Source organism: Cervus canadensis, chromosome 17 (assembly GCF_019320065.1).
Source record: "Cervus canadensis isolate Bull #8, Minnesota chromosome 17, ASM1932006v1, whole genome shotgun sequence".
Lineage (NCBI taxonomy): Eukaryota > Metazoa > Chordata > Mammalia > Artiodactyla > Cervidae > Cervus > Cervus canadensis.
The window spans coordinates 9,580,059-9,603,946 of NC_057402.1; the positions used below are offsets into that span (position 1 = coordinate 9,580,059).

Below are 23,888 nucleotides of genomic sequence, written 5' to 3' on the forward strand. Positions count from 1 at the left end.
GGATGCCCAGATTCCCAGTCAACCCCTGTTGAACAGCCGGCTGATGACTGAGAAACAACAAACAATTCAGCCAATGTTAAGGAATTTCTTTCTTTCTTTTTTTTTCATTTTAATGATTGCCCTTCCTGGAAAATTCACAAAGTGCCTGAGATGAAAAATAAGGAAACAGAAAAATTTCCAACTGTGATTCTACCAACCAGACAATGGTCCTTAACCACATGGCCTCCACGGACAGCATGCCGGGAGCAAAGAGGTCTGAGGTCACGTGGGATGTGGCTTCTGCCACTTGCCCACACCCCTCTCTCCAGTTCATCACGTGGACATTGTTTTTTGTCTGTTTGTTTGAGCTGCACTGTGAGGCTTTGGGGATCTTAGTTCCCTGACCAGGGATTGATCCTGTGCCCCCTGCAGTGGAAGCGTGGTGTCCTAACCACTGGACCCCCTGGGAATGGGCTTTGTAATGATGAGACTTACCAACCTTTTCTAGAAGCATAGTTTTTTGTGGTTTTGGTCTTTTTGTTTGTTGTTATTGTTTACTTTTTTAGCCACGCCATGCAGCATGTGGGATTTTAGTTCTGAAACCAGGGATCAAACCCATGCTCCCTGCAGTGGAAGCAAGGACCACCAGGGAAGTCCCTTTATTTTTATTAGCTGTGGAGCCAGGGCTCAGTCGTGCCTGACTCTTTGCAACCTCATGGACGATAGCCCGACAGGCACCTCTGTCCATGGGATAACCCAGGCAAGGATACTGGAGTGGGTTGCCATTTCCTCTTCCAGGGGATCTTCCTGACCCAGGGATTGAACCCACATCTCCTGTGTCTCCTGCGTTGGGAGGCGAGTTCCTTACCACTAGTGCCACTTGGGAAGCCCTTGAGCTAGGGTTGCTAAAGATAAATTTTGTTGCATTTTTAAATATTATTATTAGAGCCTAAGCACTCTCCATCACAAATTCATTTCAAGCTTACTTTTTGTTGGCTGCATAATATTCTGAAGTACAAGTATGTGATACTCCCCTTAATTATGCCTATTGCTGGGCATCTGGGTTGTTTCTAGTTTTGTCTCACCATTTTAACAAATACTGTGGTAGGTGTGGGGCGCATGGCAGTTTATACCAAGGCAGAACTGTTTCAACATTGATGGAGGCTTTACTCTGTGCAAGGCATTGTGGGAGGTTGGAGGATAAGCTAGACACAATCCTTTCACCTAAGATGCAGATATAAATAACTTTAATCCGAAGTTGGTTATAGTTGTCATAAGCAGACAACTAGAACTGAAACACAGAAGAGTTTTTCCTGGGCTTAATGGGATTTTAAGAAAATTACAGGAGGAAAATCTGGAACTTTGTATCCACAGCTAGAAGGTAAGAGAGGAGGGGGCAGGATGGCAAAGGGATTGGTTTAGCGGGAAAGATATCTGCCCGGGGGCAGGTGACCCCGAAGGCAGTGGGTCTTAGCTCAAAGGCAAAGTCAGTTGGTTGTCAGTGACTGCCAGGTGTAGGTGGTGCATGATGTTTGTGCTCAATCGATTAGTCATGTCTGACTCTTTGTGATCTCATGGACTGTAGCCTGCCAGGCTTCTCTGTCCATGGGACTTTCCAGGGAAGAATACTGGAGTGGGTTGTCTTTTCCTCCTCCAAGGGATCTTCCCGACCCAGCAACTGAACCTTCATCTCCTGCATCTCCTGCATTGGCAGGCAGATTCTTTACCACTGAACCCCTGGGGAAGCCCCAGGTGGTATGTAGGTCAGTGGAAGCGCTTAGCCAGTATCTGCCAGGGACCCAGGTTGGTGGAGCAGCAGGAGTAACAAGACACGAGGCTCGCAGGGTATCCCCAGCCTGAGATGTTAATTCCAGGTGAAGTTTAGGGGCTGGCGTCAGCCTGGCCGATGCCAAAAAATTGTGTTTTTTCGGTTTGAGGGTTTTGATTCATTCCGATCAAGATTCAGTATCTGTCACAGACATCTCAGCCTGTGTGTGTTTTAGGATCTGCTTTTGAAGGGGTTTCAAACCAAAGAGAAGAGAGTTGCTCCCGAGTCCCACGGTAGCATCAGCGGGGCGCAGGGAAGCTAAGACAAAGAGTCTTTGCCAACCCAACACCCTGGGCCCGCTCTCCCTGCTCAGTAGCACTCCCCTACCCAACCCTCCACTGGAGAGGCCAGACCTGTTTTCCTTCTCGGACCATTTCCAGCCCTGTGGCTCTTTGACAAACACAGTTGCCTCTGGCTGTGTCACCAGAGTCAAGCACCAGAGCATCAGGAAGGGGTTGGGGGTTGCGGGTCTGGGCCCACCCCTAGGGTCAGCCTCCCGTAATTCTTACCCAGCGCCCATCAGCCAGCCGGGGCCCCTTCACAGCACCCCCTTCCCCCTGCCTCCCTGTCCCCACCCCCCCGCCCCCAAGCATTCTCACCTGTCTGTCTGATCTCATGTGGTCCTGCCTTCAGCCCCCGCAGGTGCCATGACTCAGCAGCCCCAGGAGGGCTTCGACAGGAGCGTGGAGGATGCCCGCCGGTGGATGACGGCTGTGCAGGAGCGGCTGCAGATCAATGACAACACCCAGGGGCCCCGCACGGCGCTGGAGGCCAGGCTGCGGGAGACTGAGGTATGCGGAGGCCATGGCCTCGAGAACCCTGCGGCCTTGGCCTTGTCCCTCCGTCTGAGGCTTCAGGTTACTCCCCAGCTGTTGCATGGCAGAGGTGGACAGACCGGTGTTTCTCAAACTCGGATGTCTTGGAATCTCTGGGGTTTTAAGTGCAGGTTAAACTCAGCCAGGAGGTAGACGTGCCATTTCTGACATGCTCCTGCCGCGGGTCCTAGGATCGCGCTTTCATTGTAAGGCTCTAGAGCCCACCCTCTGGCTCACCCATCCTGCCAGGAGGCCCCATGCAATCAGATGATCTCTGCCCCTAGCTGGCCCCGGCCCTGCTTCCCACCCCATCTTTGCTTCCCAGTGCCTGAGGTCCCTGCCTCGGCTCTTCTAGGGCTATCTACCACCCGGCACAAGGCAGAGATTGAGAAGGTCAGGGTTGAAGGGAGGGGGCAAGCCTGGCGGGGAGAGGAGTTGGCAGCCAAAGTCCCCTCCCTTGTCAGTCTTGGCCTTGGTCATCAGTATCATTGTCACCGATCATCATTTATCAGATGGATGCCTCTGCCGGGTCACTGGGTGAAGGGCGGTGACGTTCATTCGGCTGCTATTAAGTGCTCGAGCCTTGCTGTCAGCTTTCATCTTTAGTTTCCCAGAAGCCCTGAGATTGTGATGTCGTGTCCCCACTTTTCAATAGTGAAATGGATCCCTAGACACAGCGATGGGCCAGAATGAAAGCAATTGATCTTGTCAGGGCTTGAACCCAGGGCTGAGTTCCCCGTGTAGGGGCCTGGACCAGTGGAAGGGATGCGGCACACGCTATGCTCGGGTTTATGGCCTAACAGGGACAGGTACACATGTAATCCAGCAGCCACACAAGAATGGAAGAGGTACGTCCTTAACATGGGTTCATGATACTATTCTCCTCCTCTACAACCTTCTGTGGCTCCCCATTGCCCAGAGAAAACCCAGCTTCACCTGACATCAAAAGTCCTCCACCATCTGTCTACACGACCCTATTCTTTAGCCTCGGCTTCCCCTGCCAGCCCACCTCCCGGGCATGCAACCTTTCCTGTTGGCAGGAAACCTAGATTCCCGGTCACCAAGCCTTTGTGCATGCTGTTGCCTCTACTTGGAACGCCCTTCGTTTGGGTCCAAGCATGCACGTGAAACGAAACGCCTGCCGCCCTGTCCATGAGTCTTTTCTGAGCCCCTCACCCAGCCCCAGTCCCAGCTCCTGACGTTCCATGTCTGTGACCCTCTCTGCACGGCACCTGCTGCCTTAGCACGCTGTCTCTTTGCGTCTTGCGCTGTTTGGGGGCAGCTCATTACCCCCTGGTGCTGGGTCAGGTTTAGTTAGGCAAAGGCAAAGGTGATCCTCAGGGAAGGGCTGTGGGCAAGGGCAAGGTGAACGGGTCCCAGAAGCCGCAGGAGCACTTCCATCAGGTGAAACCCTGAGTGCTGGGCCAGGAGCCTAGGTGGGGGGAGCCACATCCTGGGTGCCCCACCCCTGTGCTCTCCCACGGGGCTCAGACCCACGCGTTTTCTGCGTGCTTCGGTGTTTCAGCATCGATTTTGCAATAAGAAAACATTTCACTCCTGCCTTCTGGTGAAAAGGAGCCGCAGTACCTTCCCCACCTACAGTCTGGGACCTCCCCCTGGGGCCTGGGGTCTCCTGTGCCTTCCCTCCACCCGCTCAGCCATGCACGTCCCCGGTGCCTGTTTGCTAGTGACTGGATGTGAGTTTCAGTCCAGCTCTGAAGCTTAGTAGTTGTGTGGCCAGGAGTGGGGCCCACGCCCTCCTGTGTGCTGAGGGCTGTGGGGTGCCCTCCTGTGTTCTGAGGGTTGTGTGGTGCTTTCCTGTGTTCTGAGGGTTGTGTGGTGCTTTCCTGTGTGCCGAGGGCTGTGGGGTGTCCTCCTGTGTTCTGAGGGGCTGCAGGAGCCTCCCGGTCCCTCCCGGAGGTGAGCATCTTCTTTGGAACAGACTGGAGAGGCTGCTTCTGGGACAAGCTGGGGACCCCCAGGCTAGCAGGTCAGGAGAGGCCTTGGGGGACAAGCGACATCACTGCTGAGGCTTGAATGAAGAGCAGTGAGCCAGGTTGGGGGATGCAGGGGGAGGGGATGGAGGAGTCTGGGGGAGGGGGAGAGCTTGGGGTCTGGGGTGGGCAGGCCTGGGTTTGAATTCCCGCTGTGGCCACAGGGCCTGGGGAGAGTTTCTGTTGCCCCCTGGGCTTCAGCTTAGCTCCCGGGGAAAGTGCTAGTTGTCGCCTTGCAGTGGGGAGGGAGGACCAAGGCCAGTAACTCACTGGCACACTTGGCAAAGTGCGGGGCACGCTGACAGAGCCGGCCCAGCGGAGAGGAGTGTTCCCCATGGGGTCAGTGAGAGAACACCAGTCTGTGGACTCTCCCAGTCCTCGCCCCGTACCTCCGGGCTGGTCTCCTAGATCACAGCATCTTGTCTCTTCACCCTCTGGTTCCCAGCCTCCTTGGCCCTGCACTTGGAGCCTCAGCCAGGCTGCTTCCTAACTGGTTTCCAGGCCCTTAGTGGTCAGAGAGCTGCCACATCTCCTAGGACTTGGCTTCCAGAAGTCTGATGCCCTGAACATGCCGTGTGTTTCTAGCTTTGCTGGAGCCCCCATCTCACACGTCTGTACAGCACTGAGGCTTGGTGACAGCACTGCCTCTTCATGAAGGCTTCTTGGATTGCCCACATCCCTCCTTGGAGCTCCAATTTTATAGTCTCTCATGGCTCTTTTATAGTCATCTGTGCTTTTGTCTACAGACCCCACCACAGCACGCAAGCACTGGGCCATGTTTGTTTTCATCCTGGATCCTAGAACCCAGCACAGTACTCAGTATAGTACCCATCATAGATCTTAGCATAGTATCCACCATAGTACTCAGCACAGTACTCAGGAGAGTGCGCATCATAGTACTCAGCATAGCACCCAGCACAGTACTCAGCATTAGTACCCAGGGGAGTGCCCATCTGGCCTTGACTGTATAGAGGGAAAGCCCTCACTCCCTACATTCCGCCTGCTTTCCTGACCTGCTTCGCTTCTCACTGAGCTTTTCCCTCCACCCAGCCCCACCTGTCCGTTGTCCTCACTTGGCTCCTTTGAATCAGAGTTGCTTTGCAGTTGCAGTTCTGTGACCCCGTCCCAGTTGCTCGAGTCTCTTGCCAAGCTCTCCTGGGCTTCGTCTTGCTGGGGACAGGCTGTATAAGAACCCCACACCAGCCAAAGAGCAGAATCACGGGGCAGAGAGGGAGGTGGAACCTGCTTCTCAAAAGCTGTTTGTCAGCTCAGCCCCAGCCTCTGGTCCCCTGGCCCCAGGCCCGCAGCAGACATGCCTTTGGCTGATATTCTGGTTTGGGGGCAGAGGTTTCTGCGTCAGGCCAGGTGGGGCTTGTGAGCTGCCGGCTTTTGTGACCAGCTCCTCTCTTTTTGGCGGGGGGCAACAGGCAAACCCCCCTGCAAAGGGCAGTGAATCTTGAGATCTCCCACATCCGTCTGACCCAGCCTGTACCTCCCTGGCCAGGAATCGGAGGGCAAAGGTCCAGAGGCCTGGAGCAGATCACGAGGTCAGGACACTGGACTTTGGGGCCCTTGACCTCACGGGGCCTTTTCAGGCTGGGCTGGTTCTCTGCGCATGGCAGAGACTGAACTTCGCTTCTTTCCCAAGCTGCTGGCTCTCTCCATTCACAGAGCTAGATCCTGACTGAGCTTAAATTGGGCAGCAGCTGTAGAGGGGGCCCCATGAAGTGCTGCAGAGAATGGTTCTGCAAAGCCGAAGTGTTTGCGGGTCCCCAGCCCCCCTGCTGGTAAAACTGGAGTCACTGTGGTACCCATTTTGCCGGCTTGGGAGTGGACGTGCGGTCTCCTCCACAGCTCTGGGTGTCAGAAACATCAGATTCCTTTTTTTTAAATTTATTTTTGGCTGTGCTGGGTCTTCATTGCTGTGCATGGTCTTTCTCTAGATGCAGTGAGCACTTCACTGCAGTGCTTGGTCTTCTCACGGTGGTGGATTCTCTTGTCGCAGAGTGCGGGTCTCGAGTGTGCAGGGCTCAGTAGTTGCGACCCATGGGCTCAGTTGCCCCCCCGGAACAGAAACGTCAGATTCTTAATTATTATTATTATTATTTCTAATCAAAATAGATCTCCCTGCTTGACAATATATTCATCCTCCTCCACCCTGTGGGACCCCTGCTCCCGAGTGATGTGAAATGTTCTGTGCAGGGGTTGGGTGAGCCTCAGATTCTTAATTATTATTTTTAATCAAAATAAATCTCACTGGATCACAAGAAATTCATTCTCTGCCACCCTGTGGGACCCCTGCTCCTGAGTGGTGTGAAATGTTCTCTGCAGGGGTTGGGTGATGATCTTACTTAGTCCAGAACATCCCATGGTGGCCCGGGATCCTCAGTAGCCACCAGTCACTATGGTGTCTTTGTCTGGCCCTTTGCTGTTCACTGCTAAGCAGGACTTGGGGGTCCCTGTTGGGTGTTTGCTGCTCCCATTACCTTCTGGAGTCCTGCAAATCCTGCTGCTCAGCCTGGCTCCTAAACCCCACACATAAGCTTTTTCCTTCTCTTGAGGAATCTCCCCGTTCTTCACTCTGCAGAGCCCAACCCCACCCAACTCAGAGCACATGGACACAGCCCTTGGAAGGAGCATGTTTTATATGATTTATGTATGTATATTGTATATATCACAATAAAAAAATTGTTTGCTAATACATGTAGGCGGGGAAGCCCTCTATACTCATCATTGTCGTCATCATCACCATCATCGTTAACCATTCTCATGTGAAAGTCGCTCAGTCATGTCTGACTCTTGGTGACCCCATGGACTATACAGTCCATGGAATTCTCTAGGCCAGAATACTGGAGTGGGTAGTCTTTCCCTTCTCCAGGGGATCTTCCCAACTCAGGGATCGAACCCAGGTCTCCCACATTGCAGGCGGATTCTTTACCAACTGTGCTATCAGGGAAGTCTCATATGAAGTAACAAAAAGGAATGGGATCATTGCCCATTTATGTATGTTGGCGGAGGGTCTACATAATTCAGTTCAGTCGCTCAGTCATGTCCGACTCTTTGCAACCCCATGGACTGCAGTACGCCAGGCTTCCCTGTCCTCCACCATCTCCCAGAGCTTGCTTAAGCTCATGTCCATCGAGTCGGTGATGCCATCCAGCCCATCTCATCCTCTGTCGTCCCCTTCTGCTCCTGCCTTCAATCTTTCCCAGCATCAGGGTCTTTTCTAACGAGTTAGATCTTCGCATCAGGTGGCCAAAGCACTGGAGCTTCAGCTTCAGCATCAGTCCTTCCAGAGAACGTTCAGGGTTGATTTCCTTTAGGATGGACTGGTTTGATCTCTTTGCAGTCCGAGGGACTCTCAAGAGTCTTCTCATAATTGCTCAACAGTCCATAAAGTATACTCACATATCAATGATCTAATTAATAGTATTTTTAAAGAGTAATTTTATAGCCCTACGAAGTGGACAAAGCAGGGATTGTCATCACCATCTCAGAGTGATCGAGTGACCTTCCTGGGGTCACACGGTAATCAGTGAGGCAGCATCGCAGGGCAGGAGGCGCTCCCCAACCCCACCCACAGACAGGGCTCAGACCTCAGACGGGCCAGCCCACTGGGACATCAGTCTGAGAAATCCGACCGCCAGCCTCAGGGAGACAGGCTGGGGAACAGCCGGAGCTTTAGGCAAATGCTGTGCTGTCAGCAAATACAATCAAAAGGTAGGTAAAAGGCAGTAGTAATAGTGAACAACTGTGGAGGGATGGAAGATCCAACGTGGGCCAGGCCATGTGCTAATGGCTCCCCTATCACACAGGTTACCATAACCCTGGGTAGCGTAACCACTGTCTGCCCCCATTTCACAGCCCTGGAGGATTTATGTCCCAGAGGTCACACAGGTAGCCGTAGAATTGGAGTCCAGTTGTATTTTGACTACAGAGACCAGGCTTTAATTGCCAAAGAGCTGGAATAATAACAGTTAGTAATGACAGTAGCTGATGCTGATCAGAGTTGTACTATTGGCTAGACGTTGTGTGTCAGCCTTAGTCCTCCAAAAAAGCCAAGGCCAAGATGATATTAAATGTGCAAGAAGTTTAAGAGGGAATCATCTTGAGAGAAAATGAAGCGGGAACCCGGGAGGCTGGGAGGGACCAGGTCAGTCCAATGCAGGTCTGACCCCGAGTCCAGGAGGACAGGAGCTTCTTAGGCTGCCCTGCGAGTCTAAGGGAGTTTGGTAAGGCCGGGGGGCATCCTGAATCCATCCGAGGAGCCCAGGGTCCCCTAGGCACAGGCCTACCCTCAGATTCCTGTTTGTGGTCACTGGTGGCAGCAGCTGAGGGATTGAGGCCTTGGTACCAGCTATAAAGTCAGAGATAATTCTGGAGTCTCAGCAGGGGGCCCCAGCCAAGCCTGCTCCGGGCAGTAGACCTGAGAGGCAGATTCTCACGGCCCCGCACCCTGGGACATGCACTTTGGGTGCATTTTCTCAGTGAGGTCTGAAAAAATAAAAAATTTCTGAGAGCTGAGTATGACTATACTCCCACTTTACAGACAAGAAAACCAAGTTTAGTGAGACAGTGACACTTGTCTGGATTTACACAGCTGGAAGCAGGCCAGCCTTGGAAGGGAGAGAACTCCTATCATTGGACAGCTCTGGCCGGTTCCGTGCTAATTAATCTCCATCACACCTCGCTCCCACCCCAGGCCCCTCAGCAGGCTGCCCGAGGTCACGGGAGAAGGGGCAGGGGCTGTGATTCGAACCCCAGCTCCTCTGGTCTCCACGTCCTGCCTCTTTGCGCGTCATGCCACTGTCTTCCCAAGGCTCTGCCTGTTGTCGTGTTGTCTAACTACTGGCTTCGTGTCCACAACAGAAAATATGCCAGCTGGAGCCAGAGGGCCGCGTGAAGGTGGATGTGGTGCTGCAGGCGGCCGAAGCCCTTCTGGCATGCTGCCACGAGGACCAGAAGACCGAGATCCTGGCTCAGCTGAGAGACATCAAGGCCCAGTGGGAGGAGACGGTCACCTACATGACCCACTGTCACAGGTAGGGCGGCCGGGGACCCTGCCAGGCCTTTCTCTGCAGGCCTGCTACCAACCCGCTATGCCCACCATGTGGGCCTGGGGGCCCCCGCCTGAGCAACAAATCTCAGGTCCAGGGATAGCTGGGAACAGGATGCTCTCTTGGGATGTCAGCCAGCCTGCCTGCCTCTTTCTAATTACAGTTGAGCTTAATGATGATAATAGACAGTGGGAGGCCATCGTGTTTTGCCCACAATTAGTTCTTAGGAGGCTTGCCTTGTGTGCACCCTCCAGCAGAAGGGGCCGAATGGCCCCGGGGGGAAGAAGCCCTGTTGCCTTGTTAGCACTTTAGTCCAGATTTTCTGTTTGTACCAGGGAGCCTGGTGGGAGTGGGGGCTTAAACTGACCTGAGACTGCTTTTTGCTTTGCTGGGTACTTGCTGTGTGGTCTCAGGAAAGTTACTTGACCTCTCTGAGCCTCATGTGTCTCATCTGGACAATGGATATGATTAAGTGTTTCTTAAAGAAAGTCATTAGGAGGATGGCGGGAGAAACAAATGTCAAGAGCCAGGCACAGCCCTCGCACACCGGAGGTCTTTGATGGGCAGAAGCAACCAGCATCCTTTCCATCTTAATAAAACCAGAATGAGTGGACTGGCAGGACTTTCGTGCTTTCTGCTTTTTAAGCTGTTTCATTGGGATTCCAGACAAAGTGGCTGGATGTTGGCTGCACCAATAGGCCATCTCCATGTTACAGATGGGAAACTGAGGCGGGTGCAGAGGTAGGGTAAGGCAGAGTTCGTGACATGCCTGGGAGCCACACACAGGCCCCCAGCCCTCTGTCCCCACTGAGCAGTGAGGAGCCCACAGATTCTATTTCCTCTGCAAATGATGGTATATATACACTCCCCATGGCAGCCTTCTTGGGACAGCTAGTGGGCACCCATGTAGTAAGAGACAGGTGGCTGTGTGCGGAGTCCCAACACCAGAGAGGAGTGACTGGAGGCGCTGTGTGTCTCTAATGGGAGTTTCAGGCTAGGATTTGGGGTTCTGGTGGCCAAGGGCATCAGCAGGCTGCGGGTTCTCAGCGCAGGTCTGCGATCTGAGCTACCCCGATGGTCAGCCCCATGGGGCTTGCTTCCCAGACAGGAGGGTCTTGTCTAGTAGGGCTGGGGTGAGGCCTGAGAGGGTGTCCTTGTGCCCGCCACCCACAAGCCCCTTGTACCGGGGAGGGGGCAGTGGTAGGACTCCCCGCCCTGAGCCAGTTGGGGGATGCTCACTGTGCCCGTGGCTTCCGCTTCCACTTCCACCCGCAGCCGGATCGAGTGGGTGTGGCTGCACTGGAGCGAGTACCTGCGGGCCCGGGATGAGTTCTACCGCTGGTTCCAGAAGATGACGGTGGCACTCGCGCCCCCCGTGGAGCTGCAGCCCAGCTTGAAGGAGAAGCAGTGGCAGCTGGACCACGCCCAGGTACTGCTGCACAACGCGGATCACCAGGCCGTGCTCCTGGACCGGCTCCTGGAGGAGGCGGCCTCCCTGTTCAACAGGATCGGGGACCCCAGCGTGGACGACGCCGCCCAGCAGCGGATGAAGGCTGAGTATGACGCAGTGAAGGCCAAAGCCCAGGTGGGTGAGGGTGGTGGGCTGTCTTCACTCATCCTTCCGTTTATCCCATCTACCCATCCAGCCACTCATTTGTTCTCTAAACATCTATCCATCCACCTATTCACCATCTACTATCAACCCACCACCTCCCATCCACCCATCTCCCTACCCTCCTATCCATGTCTATCCGCTCACCACCTATCTCCCCACTGAACTACCAAAGCTCCCAGTCACGGTCTACCCACTCATGGCTGCATCCACTTACCTGCCCAACCTTCCATCTACCCACCCTCTTTTTTTATCCATCAGTTTACAAACTCATCCATCTACCTCCCCACCAACCTAACCAGATCTCCTATTCCTCTATACAACCACTTAATCACTCACCCATCCATCTATTCATTCACCTGCTCATCAATCCACCCTTGTACTCTTCACTCACCATTTCTCCACCAGCCACTGTCCACCCTTCACCCACGTACCTACTGTCTACTTGTCACCTGTCTCTTCATCCACTCCCGCAAGCATTTTGTAGCTACCTACCCATCAATCTTCCACCTACCCATCCACCCAGCCCTCCACCATCCATCCGCCCACTGACACATTGTCTACCGTTCAGATGGCCAGTGTTGCTCACGCTTAATACACATGTGGGTACTTAGTACTGACTGTTGGACCGTGAGCTTCACTTCCGCCTGACTCTCCTCTCCTCTTCCTCCCTCGCTCCTCTTGTACTTTAGTCCTTCTTTGCTCTCTTGTCCTTCCCGCAATCCTTCTGTTCACTCTTTGTCCCTATCTCTCATCTCATTCTTTTTTAAAAAATTATTCATTTTAATTAGAGGCTAATTACTTTACAGTATTGTGGTGGTTTTTGCCGTACGTTGAGATGAATCAACCACGGGTGTACATGGGTCCCCCATCCTGAACCCCGCTCCCACCCCCCCCCATCTCATCCCTCTGGGTTGTCCCAGGGCACCGGCTTTGAATGCCTTGTTTCATGCATCAAACTTGGTCTGGTCTCACCTCATTCTTGCCTTGGTTTAAATCATCCATTGAGTTATTATGTTCAATTTCGTTTCAAGAAATTCTGTTTGGTTTTGTATCATGTCTATTCTTTTGTTCATTCTCCTTTTTCCTTTAAACTTTGCACTCCACCCAGATAAGGATGCTATCCATAGTCATTCTAAGCATGCGTATTTTACAGTCATCAGACTGCTCAGGTAGCTGAAGTTCCAAGCCCGATGGTGCTGTCCGTTGGGTCTCCCAGCATGGTGGATTGTTTCCATGGGGGCTTCGTAATTCTGAGCCGTGAGCTCATCCTATTTGAACCCTATCTGCAGAACCCTGTGGCTGGGCCTGGTCCTCAGAGAACTTGTGTTTGCTCCAGCCAGGGTGCTGTGGGAATTTACCTTCAGGATTTCTGTTTTCATGTCACTAAATTGTCTTGGGGGTTCCTAAATCAAGTGGGTTCTCTGCACTTGAAGCCCCAGCCAAAATGGTGCAGAGGCTCCTGCCTGCATACTCTGAAAGGTGAATGTTTCTTCATTTGTTTTCTTAGACAGAGCCCAGGCTGAAAGACATGTGCTTCTTTTGTGCTGGTGGGAACATTTTTTCTCTAGTTCACCCTTTGACAGAGGGGGAGCCCCTTGAGGGTTCTGCCTCTGTGCAGTGGTCTCCACCCCCAGGGACCCAGAGTCTTACTTCTTCCCGCAACCTGAGCAACCAAGGAGATGTCAAGCACACGTGTGAGTTTAGTAACCTGTTTACTGTAGCATCATCTGTTGCATCTGGTCCACGGGAAATCGCTTACCTTCCCATCTGTGGTGTGTGTGTGTGGTTCTGCATTTAAAACATGTCTGTTACATTTTATCCAGCATTTCTGTCTAGCTGTGGTAGAAGGGTATTCAGGCTTCTAGTCTCTCGTGTTGCTGGAGCTGGAAGTCTCCTGGGTCCTTCAAGTTATGGGAAATGGTTCTATAATAAACCCAGATCTGGGAATCCGCAAGCAGGAATAGGATTCTGGCCCCTGAATGCTTGGGGAGGGACCTGGGTTCCAGCCAGGCTCTGCTGCTTCCCAGCTGTGTGGCCCCAGGGCCGCTCACCCTGAATGCGTGTGCACCTGAGCTCTTTGAAGACTGGAGAACATTTTCCCAGCATAAAGGATGAGGTCTGCTCTCAGTAGCTATGATAATAAATAGCCACAACAATGGAGTCTGCCACACAGCAGGTGCTGGGAGCCATTCTCTTGATGAATGAGAACCCCGCTACTGCAGCTTGGAGGCTTGGAGGACAGGCAGGTGGGTGGAGCTTGTCTCTAGGAAATGTTACCAGTTGGCCCTCGATCACTGCATCCAAGTGACTGGAGCCGGCTTAGCAGCAATCCTCTCTCCAGGTCTGCCCCGTGGACCCAAGCAGGTGAGATGCCTCCTGGCTGTGACTTTACAGGAAATAGGTTCTTGTGTCAATCAACAGAGAGCTACTCATGCAGGAAGCGGAAAGTGGCTTTGTGTGTGTGTGTGTGTGTGTGTGTGTGTGTGTGTACACGCGTGTGTGGAAGGGACATACTTGGGGCACCCGTGAGCACCAGTTCTGAAAAATGATCACCTCAGAGGTTCTCATTGTCCCTCCAGGGGACTCTCTTAACTTAAAAAAATAATCCGCAGATAAACAGCAAGGTCCTACTGTATAACACAGGGGACTATATTCAATATCCTGTGATAAACTGTAATGGGAAAGAACATGAAAAAGAATGTATACACCTGTATAACTGAATCACTTCGCTGTAGAGCAGAAGTTAACACAAAATCGTAAATCAACTATACTTTAATAAAAATTTAAAAAAAAAATAATTTAAGGGTCGGGTACCACTGGCCCCTTAGAAAGAACTAGAAGTCCTGGCAACTTCCTGTGTGGGCTCCTCCTTTGATGGAGCCCCAGGTCCTGGATGAGCCGCTGCATCTGTGCCCATCAGAGGAGAGTGGAGGGGGGCAGCTGGAACTCATGTGGGTCAGGCTTAGAAAGAGGAAGCACAAAACAAAACAAAAAAAAGAGAAAGCAGAAGCAGGGGTATGCGGGAGGTTTTGAATTCCTGGATGAGGGAGCAGGTTTTTTCCCAAGGGTTTCCCCAGAGGCCGAGCCCAGCTAGCAGCCTCCTGGGCTAGGAGTGTGGGGACTCTGCCTTGTAAGGATGGGGTTGGGGTGGGGCAGGGGGAGCTGCTGCCCTGGCTGAAGCCCTTGGAGTTGCCAGATGAGCTAGTGAATTCTGACCTTGATGTGGAAACTGGGGGGTGGGGGTGGGGGTTGCAGGATGATTGGACCCTGTGAAAGAAAGCAGTTCAGTTTGGACTTTTGGGCTGTTGGCTGAAGCTCACAGATGCTTGATTTTCACTTTCTGGATGTCACAAGTTTGGGAGCTCTGTTGTAACTCATGGAAGCCCAGGTAGCTCTTGGAAGGAGGCTGGGATGGGGGTAGCAAGCGTGGAGCTGTATCTTGTCTGTCCCAGAGCTGGCTGCAGAAGGTTGAAAGGTGCTGGGTGGGGAGGAGCCAGGGTCGGCCCCTACAGAGTCTCTGAGGTTATATTCAAGCTGTCGTGTGAATGTGCACTTTGCTGGAGAGAACAGCCATAGTTTCCACTGGATTCTAGATGGTGCCGTGACCTTCAGAAGACAGAAGCTACAGAGAGGGGCAAACTTTTGCAACACCCTTAGCAAGGTTCCTCATTAATAAAATAGGGAGTAGCCTTCCCACATCCCCTGATATCAGCCTCCCAGGCCTACCCCATACTGGGCCTTCCAGCCCCAGACAAAAGGAGACCGCTCTGGCTCCATCCGATGCAGGGTGGGGGACGTTGCATGTCCAGAAGCCCTGAGGTTCTTGGTGACCTGAATGCCTCCTAGTCACCTGCTCTCTGTACATTTGATGAAGGCCTTGCCTTGTGTTAAAGGCAGATGAGAAAGCCACCCTGAGGAGGCAACTGAAATCCTTCTACTCCAGTGACGAGAGCTGTGCAGGGTTCCCTAGAGGTCCACGCCTATTCTCAGGGTGGGCAGGGTCCCTGGGATATTGTCTTAGCTTGCTCAGGTCAGACAGAACAGAACAGCTTAGACAGGGCAGCTTTGAAAGCAGGAATTTCTTTTTCACAGTTCCGGAGACTGGGAGGTGAAACTCGAGATGTCAGCGGATTTGGTTCCCACTGAGGAGTCTCTTCTTGACTTGCAGACATCTACCTCCTTGCTTTGTCCTCACACAGTGGGAGGGACGTGTCTGCAAACCCTCTGATATCTGTTCCTACACAGGCACAATCCTCTTGTGAGGGCCCTACCCTCATGACCTCCTATGATCCCGATTACGTCCCAAAGGCCCCACCTCCAGATATCATCACTTTGAGGGTTAGGACTTCAACAGGTGAATTTGGGGAAGCTGCATCTCAGTCCATAGGAAATACTGTATGTGTTACTTTTATTTATTTACTCCTGGCCACCCTGGGTCTTCATTGCTGCTCATGGGCTTTCTCTAGTTGCGTGGGCATCTCTGGTTGCCAAGCATGGGCTCTAGGGCACATGGGCTTCAGTAGTTGTGGCACATGGGCTTAGTTACCCAGCTGCATGTCTGGAATCTTCCAGATTAGTGATCAAACCCGTGTTCCCTGTGTTGGCAGGCAGATTCTTCACCACTGGACCACCAGGGACGTCCTAATGTTTGTATTAACATCTCAGCTTTCACCAAGGAGAGTTCTTTCCATCATTTCTTCTGCTAGTTAACAGGCCACTATCTTTGCCTCTAAGAATCCAGTTTTGGCTTCTGATATGTTAATTAGTCAGGCCTCTGGTGTCGGTAGGGACAGGACCACAGAAGCATGGTAGGAGCCACTCTGGACTGGGGCCTTTGAGACCACCCTGTGGCGTGGGGCGGATTCTTGACCAGGACAAAGGGCTGAACCTGGGGATGAGCAATGGCACAGTCAGCCGAAAGCAACTGAAAGCCAGGAACAGACAGAGCAGGCTGGTTGCCTGTGGGCGGGGCCTGCTTGTTTACTTCGCCCCTGGTTTTCAGTCCAGGGATTCTGTTTTCGGAGAGCCAGGCAAATAGTAGCATCCGCCTCCTCCCTGCCTCCCGGGGCAGGGGCCCTGTTTGTTTGGCATCTCGGCCGGGAATCAGGGCCCTTCCTGCAGCTCTCTGCAGAGGCATGAGTCCACGCTGCCCTTGTTAATTGCTTGGGTTTTGACATTCCTGACGACTCTGCCCACACAGATGGGTTGATTGCTGGGTCTAATGAGAGGGGGCGGAGCACTCTTTCATTTGTCAGGCACATTCCTCCGACGTGGCCCGGCTGGCCGTGGCTGAATTGTGTCGTGTGATCTTGTTCTGCCTGGCACAGAACGCGGCTGGACGCTTGCCCTACTCGGCCGCGTTCCTCTCTGAGCGCCTGCTCACCATCACAGAGGCTTTTGTTTACTCTGGATTTCCCCGAACGCCAGCACCTCATCCTTCACACACGCAGAGCCGCTAGTGGCACTTTTCTTGGAGAGTTGGCTTTGGTACAACATTTATCACCATCAGCGTCAAACAGGGGCCCAGCCTTTATTCTCTGCTTAGTATTCTTGACCCACTTTGTTTTATAAATGAATCTTCCCGTGGAGGGAGGAAGCTGGGAAGGATGCTGGTGGATGCAAATAACCCTGGGAGGAGGAGGAGCCAGCAAGGGAAACGTGAAAGAGCCTGTCACTGTGCCTCGGTCCACTTTCAGAATTCAAGCGGCCCCCATCTCCCATCCGCCAAACGCTAATGTTGAAGTTCTGAGCCTCACTCCCATAAGTAAGAGAATTCTCAGCTCTTTACTGAAAGACTTGATCCTGTGCCTTGATTTCCCCACTCCTGAAATGGGGATATTATTTCTCACTTGTTATGGTAGTTGCAAAGATTTAAATGGGGCTTCCCAGGTGGCACTAGTGGTAAGGAACTCGCCTGCCAACATAGGAGATGCAAGACGGGTTCCATCCCTAAGTCAGGAAGACACCCTGGAGGAGGAAATGGCTACCTACTCCAGCATTCTTGCTTGAAAAAAATTCCATGGGCAGAGGAGCCTGATGGGCTACAGTCCATGGGGCTGCAAAGAGTCCTGCATGGCTGAGAACACACACAGCCATGCTTAAATAGCTAGAGACTATCTTAAGAAAACATATTTTTTTTAAAGGTTTAAATGAACCAGTATTTCTTGACTTGGTGAGGAGCTTCTCCATGGGAGGAGAAGGCACATACAGATAGCCAGGGAGGTTATTCAAATCCACGTGTCTATCTACCCTTCCCAGTTGAGAATTGTTGACTTAGCATCGTAGAAGGTCAGGACCTTCCTGAACACGGCCTGGCCCTGTGGCTGAGAGCTGAGGTCAGCAAACTGTGGCACGTGGACTCAAGCCAGCCTAACGCCTGGCATTTTTATGACCTGTGAACCAAAACGAGCTTTTATATTTTTCAGTGGTTGGGGGAAAAGTAAAACAGAATATTTCATGACATTGTGAAAATGGTAGGAAGTTCAAACTTTAGCGTTCATGAGTCACTTTACTGGCATACAGCCCTTCTTTATGTGTTTGCCTGTGGCTACTTGTGTCCTGCAAAGTAACTAGCACATAAGTGGTTGAGAAGTTGCAACAGAAACCATGTGGCCGGCTAACACCAGGGTATCTACCCTCTGCCAGAAAGAAAGAGTCTGCCACCTTCTGGGCCTGAGCAGTGATTCTGGAGTCTGAAACGTGCAATAGTGATCATGTACACAGAGTTCTCAGGGCAGCTCTGGTGCCTTGGCAAGTGCTCAGATGGTAGTGATATGTAGTTGTTCAGTCACTCAGTCGTGTCCGACTCTTTGCGACCCCGTGGACTGCAGCACGCCAGGCTTCCCTGTCCTTCACCACCTCCAGGAGTTTGCTCAAACTCATGTCCATTGACTTGGTGATGCCATCCCACCATCTCATCTGCTGTCACCCCCTCCTCCTTTTGCTCTCGATCATTCCTAGCATCAGGGTCTTTTCCGATGAGTCAGCTCTTCGCATGTAGTTGTTGCCACAGCCCCATTCCAAGGACATGGCAGGAAAACACACACACACACACACACACACACACGTCCAGCAAAAGTGTTGAGGGTGAGCTGGGGACCTTCGTGACTCTCCTCCCCTCCCACAGGACAGAGTGGACCTGCTGGAGCAGGTGACCCGGGAGCATGAGTGTTTCCAGGCGAGCGTGGACGAGTTCCAGCTGTGGCTGAAGGCGGTGGTGGAGCGGGTGCATGGCTGCATGGGGCGCAAGTGCCGGCTGAGCACCCAGGACCGTCTCTCGGCGCTGCAGGTGACCCACCGCGAGTCTCTGCCGGAGGAGGGAAGGGTGCTCAGGGCTGGTGGGTCTCTGTTAGGCTTTATTTACTAGGATGGGGCCGGGGCAGCCCCCGACAGCAAAGCATTATCTGACCTCACTTGTCAGTATGTGAGCATAAGGAACCCTGGTGTAGGCACGGAACCTGCAGTGGGGAGAAGCTGGGTCCATTCTGGCCTATCTGACTTCCATGACCTCAAATGTGCTCTGACTTCCACTATAAAGTGAGTGGGGAGATTCTCTTCAATAGTGCCAGGACCACTTTATAATTTTTGCCACAGTTCCACAGCATCTGTATCATTTGTTTGGTTTTCTCCAGGCAAGAATACTGGAGTGGGTTGCCATTTCCTACTCCAGGGGATCTTCCCAACCTAGTCATCAAACCCATGTCTCTCGCGTCTCCTGCAATGGCAGGCAGGTTCTTTACCACTCTGCCACCTGGGAAGCACGTACAAAGGCATATTCGTCAGTAAAAAGGAATAAAATGCTGATATACATGACAACGTAGAAGAATCTAAAAACATACTGAGTGAAAAAAGCCAGTTTCAAAAATTAACTTATTCTATGATTTCAAATAGGTGAAGTTCTAGAATCTTCTGGGATGTTAGACATCCTCTGTATTTTGATAATAATGTGGACTTCATAAGCATGTGTGTTTCTCAAAACTCTTTGAACAGTAACACTCAAGAGCTGCCTAGATTTCCTCAACTTACAGTGTGGCTGCATTGGGATGAGTCCATCATTAGTTGAAAATATTGTAAACTGAAAATACATTTAATATACCTAACCTACAAAGCATCATAGCTTAGCCCAGCCTACCTTAAGTGTGCCTAGAACACTCCATTCGCCCAAAACCTTCTAACACGAAGCCTGTTTTATGATCCAGTGTTGAATATCTCAAGTAATTTATTGAATACTACAGTGAAAGTGAAAAATAGATTGGTTTACACTCATTGCCACTGCCCAGAATCATGAGAGAGCATCGTGCTACTTATCACTAGCCTGGAAAGGATCAAAATTCAAAGTGAGATTTCTGCTGAATGCATATTACTCTCATGCCGTCGTAAAGTCAAACATTGTTAAGTCGAACCATTTTAAGTCAGAGACTGCCTATATTTTACTCCATGTAAATTACACTTCAATAAAAAATGAAAAAAAGATTTTGAAGGTATTTTCAAGTAAACCAGAGTTAAAAGTATTTATTTAGGAAGTTTTATAAAAGTGTTTATATTTTTAAAGTTAAAAGTTGATGAACATTTATTTTAAATGAAGGTTACATCATTGTTATGAATGAAATACCAGTTCTCATTCATAATTAGTAGATAACTATATAAATATATGTAATGATGCCAGATGGGGTCGTTAGGTTCTATTTAGGTCTGTACTTTTGCCAGCTGAAGGCTCCAAGCCTGAGGCTGCCTCTGTCTTTGTTAAAAATGAAGATTAGGGACTTCACTGCAGGTCCATTGGTTAAAGACTCCACACTCCCAATGCAGGAGGCATGGGTTCCATCCCTGGTCGGTGAACGAAGATCCTGCATGCTGCATGATGCAGTCAAAAATAAAGAAATATGTAAAAATTTAAGATAAAATAGGAAGGTTAACAGATGTCAGAGAGTGTTGAAAATAGAGACGTATCCAACAGAGACTTTCCCTTTGACTTAATCAAATAGCTTGTAAATGACATGGGAAGGGAATTACATCCTTAATGTTATAAAGGCAGACAGTCCACCCCTTGGAAAGGTGCCCAGGCTCCAGCCCAGCAATAGGAATTAGCACTTGGCATGATGTTCCCAGGGGCCTTGGGAAACGCAGCAAATGTTTTCCTTTTCCCCTCATGTTTTTTTCCCCCATCCTGTCCCCGCTTTAGGGCATTGCCAATGATTTTCCTAAGGGTGAGGAATCCTTGAAGAGGTTGCAGCAGCAGGCCGTGGGGGTCATCCAGAACACCTCTCCTCTGGGTGCGGAGAAGATCACCAGAGACCTAGAAGAGATGCGGGACGTTCTGGAGAAGCTGCGTGGGCTCTGGGAGGAGGAGGAGGGCAGGTTGCGGGACCTGGTCAAGTCCAAGGGAGCCTGCGAGCAGCAGAGGGGGCAGCTGGAAGCCGAGCTGGCAGAGTTCAAGAAGGACCTTCAGAGACTGGCGGAGGAGGGCCTGGGGACCACGGCCAAGGCAGCGACCGAGGATGAGCTGGTGGCCCGCTGGAGACTCAACTCGGTAAGCAGAGTTTGGTGACGCCACAGGATGATCCAGGTGCCTCAAGGCATCCCCACTTGGAGCTCCTCCATGTAGTGGAAAGATCATGCTAAGTCTCAAGCACACTTGTTCCGGTTTTATTGATTTTGGATCATCTAAGTTCCCTGAGTATAGTAGAAAAATTGAGTGCTTGTACCCATTTTCCAGATGAGGAAACTGAGGCCTAGAGATAATTTTTTTTCCCTCAACATCCCCAAGATGACATGGTAAATTGGTGGGTAAATAAGTGTGTTGGCTCCAAGTTTGCCATTTCCGTGCCTGATAGTAGGATGTGGGGGGACACTTTCTGAGCACAGACCAGGGACTGTGACATCAGAGGGAAGGCTCTCAGTGTAGGGAAGATGAGGTGCAGACACAGCAGGAGCTCTGAAGAGGCCAAGCAGACGACGCCTCTCCTGGAGGGTGGAGTGGGTTCCAACCCAGACACGACATCCGATCAGAGTACCCTGCCCCTGTGCACACCCACCCTCGTGCACACTCGCGAGAGGTTTGGCTTGAGGACAGAGAAATTTTTCAAATAAGGATTGACACCACTCCTTTCTTTCCTTATTACATCAACAGGCTAGCTCATCAGTTCCATTAGGAGAAATACCTAAAAGAAAAGCCCTCAGGCCTTACCTCCACTCCACACTGTTCTGTTTTTTTCTCTTCCTTCTAATATTGCTTATATGTAGACATATTTGTGTATAGATAGAAGCAGTGTACACACACACTTTAGCATCACTCAGCCTTGCAGGAGACCAGATTCACCTCAAGGGTCAACTTGGTACCACGGTGGGAATTGCATCCTCTGTGGGATTGTCCTCCTAGTCACAGGGCAGGGGTGGGGTGGTGCAGCGGTGAAGGGTGAGGACTTGTGGATCAGACTGCCCGGGTTCAAATCTTGGCTTCTCTCCTTGCCAACTCGCTGACTTTGGGAAAAATTGCCTTAATCTCGGTTAAACGTGACATGGACGTGATGATAACAGGACCTGCCTCCCACATTCCTCATGAATGTGTGAAGACAAAGAGTGCTCAGAACAGCAGAGAATTGGCACTCAGGGAGTGTACGGCTTTTACTAGGAGCTCTAGGTGAAGGACAAGGTCAAAGGGTGCAAACTCGGCAGGTGCGGGGGAGAGTAAGTTCTGGAAAGCCCCGGCAACACTCCCCTGTCCTGACAGTCACCTGCCTGTGCAAGCCGCTCAGTCGTGTCTGACTGCGACCTCATGGACTATATAGTCTGCCAGGCTCCTCTGTCCATGGAATTCTCCAGGCCACAATACTGGAGTGGGCAGCCGTTCCCTTCTCCAGAGGATCTTCCCAACCCAGGGCATTGCAGGGGGATTCTTTACCAGCTGAGCTACCAGGGGAGCCCTGTGCCTGGTTATGATTCAGGAGGCCTTTCCCGAAGCAGGAGGCTGAACACATTCCTACAGGCGCTGTCTGCCCCTCCCGATTCAGGTGTCAGTTATGACCAAGATATGGCTAACTGGAAATCAGTGAAAGGGAATTTCAGAACTTAGGAGAGGATTTTACTTCTTAAGCTAGCACTTACGTGGTAAGAAGCACTCCTGCTCTGTACTCGGTGCCTGACAATGGTGGCGGCTCCCTGTTACCATGGCAGCCGGGAAGTGGGTTCTCAGGCCAGCCAGTGTCCTGCCAGAGCCCATTCGCTTTCCATTTCCCCACCCTGCCTCCTGCTGAGTGTGGACCCTGCAAGAGTCAAGATCAAGGTGAAACTCATCACTTCCTGGGACAGCAGGAAAAGGCTGCATCTAAACACGATCGGGGCTTCCCAGGTGGTGCTAGTGGTAAAGAACCTGTCTGCCAGTGCTGGAGAGACGCAGAGATTCGGGTTCAATCCCTGGATCAGGAAGATCCCCTGGAGGAGGACATGGCAACCCACTCCAGTATTCTTTCCTGGAGAATCCCATGGACAGGGGAGCCTGGCGGGCTGCAGTCCATAGTGTTGCAAAGAGTCAGACACGACTAAAACAGCTTAGCATGCATGCACTCAAATGGTTGAGTGGCGTGGTTCGGAGTTGCTGGGTGGAAATATCCTGTTGACTTGTCGACAACAATAACTGCACCTGCAAATCACCTTTAAAAAAAAAATTTATTTGTAGTTGTGGCATGCGGGATCTTCAGTCTTCATTGTGGCATGCAGGATCTTTTTCTATTTTAATTTCAGCATGTGGGATCTAGTTCCCTGACCAGGGATTGAACCCAGGCTCCCCTTCATTGGGAGCGTGGAGTCTTAGCCACTGGACCACCAGGGAAGTCTCACAAAGCATCTTTAGATCACCGTTTCCTTTAGATAAGGTGGGAAGTGTCAGAGGGCTCAGCTCCGACAAGAGGTCCACCGTTTCCCAGCTCCGCAACTGTGAGAAAACGCTTAGCCAGAGATTCCTTGTGTATAAAATGGAGACGCAGAGAACTGTCCTCCAGGATCATGGCGAGGCTTGAGTGAAGGGGACCCCAGAGCCCTGAGCACATTGTCCAGGTTCCCTAGATGTTAGTTATCTGTGTGATTCGGTGCCAGTCCATGGCCACATGGTGAGGTAGGTGATGATAAAGAGAAAGACCCGCTCATCAAGAGTCAACATTATTTGGGGTCACAGAGCGGGAGCAGGGGGCACAGGGGCCGAGCTCTCGGGGCCCCCGTCACCGCCCTATGGGACTGTGTTCCCCAGGCTGGCCCGCCCGCACGGCCCACATTCAGCCCCCTGCTGTCTCAGAACCTCACCCACGCCCTCGGTGTCATCTGTTGCTGCAGGCGACCCGGGTGGCCCTGGCTGCCGAGGAACCGCGGGTGGACCGGCTGCAAGCCCAGCTGAAGGAGCTCCTCGTCTCCCCCCAGGACCCGCAGCCACTCTCGGACAGCGTGGTCGCGGCCATCCAGGAGTACCAGAGGTACCAGGCGGGCCGAGGGCGGGCCTGGACTGCACGCTCAGGGGCCTCTGCCCGTCTGACACCAGCTGCAGCGGGCTTGTGCCTTCTAGCTGCCTGATAGCCAGTAACTCTTGCTCCTCTCAGTGACTGGCTGTTATAG

General features: G+C 51.9%; 1 protein-coding gene across 3 annotated transcripts in view; it reads left to right on the forward strand.

The window, feature by feature from the left end:
- The first annotated feature begins 2,440 nt into the window (after window positions 1-2,440).
- The window catches only part of SYNE3 (spectrin repeat containing nuclear envelope family member 3), a 56,955-nt gene continuing 35,507 nt past the window's right edge, over window positions 2,441-23,888 (forward strand). For 2 of the 3 annotated variants that reach the window (XM_043489375.1, XM_043489377.1), the window contains exons 1-6: window positions 2,441-2,598; window positions 9,486-9,658; window positions 10,949-11,258; window positions 18,415-18,576; window positions 20,470-20,817; window positions 23,613-23,749. In XM_043489375.1, coding sequence (XP_043345310.1) covers window positions 2,455-2,598; window positions 9,486-9,658; window positions 10,949-11,258; window positions 18,415-18,576; window positions 20,470-20,817; window positions 23,613-23,749 — 1,274 coding nt within the window. In that variant the 5' untranslated portion in view covers window positions 2,441-2,454. The remainder of the gene's footprint in view (window positions 2,599-9,485; window positions 9,659-10,948; window positions 11,259-18,414; window positions 18,577-20,469; window positions 20,818-23,612; window positions 23,750-23,888) is intronic. The other variant, XM_043489376.1, reaches the window with a different exon arrangement.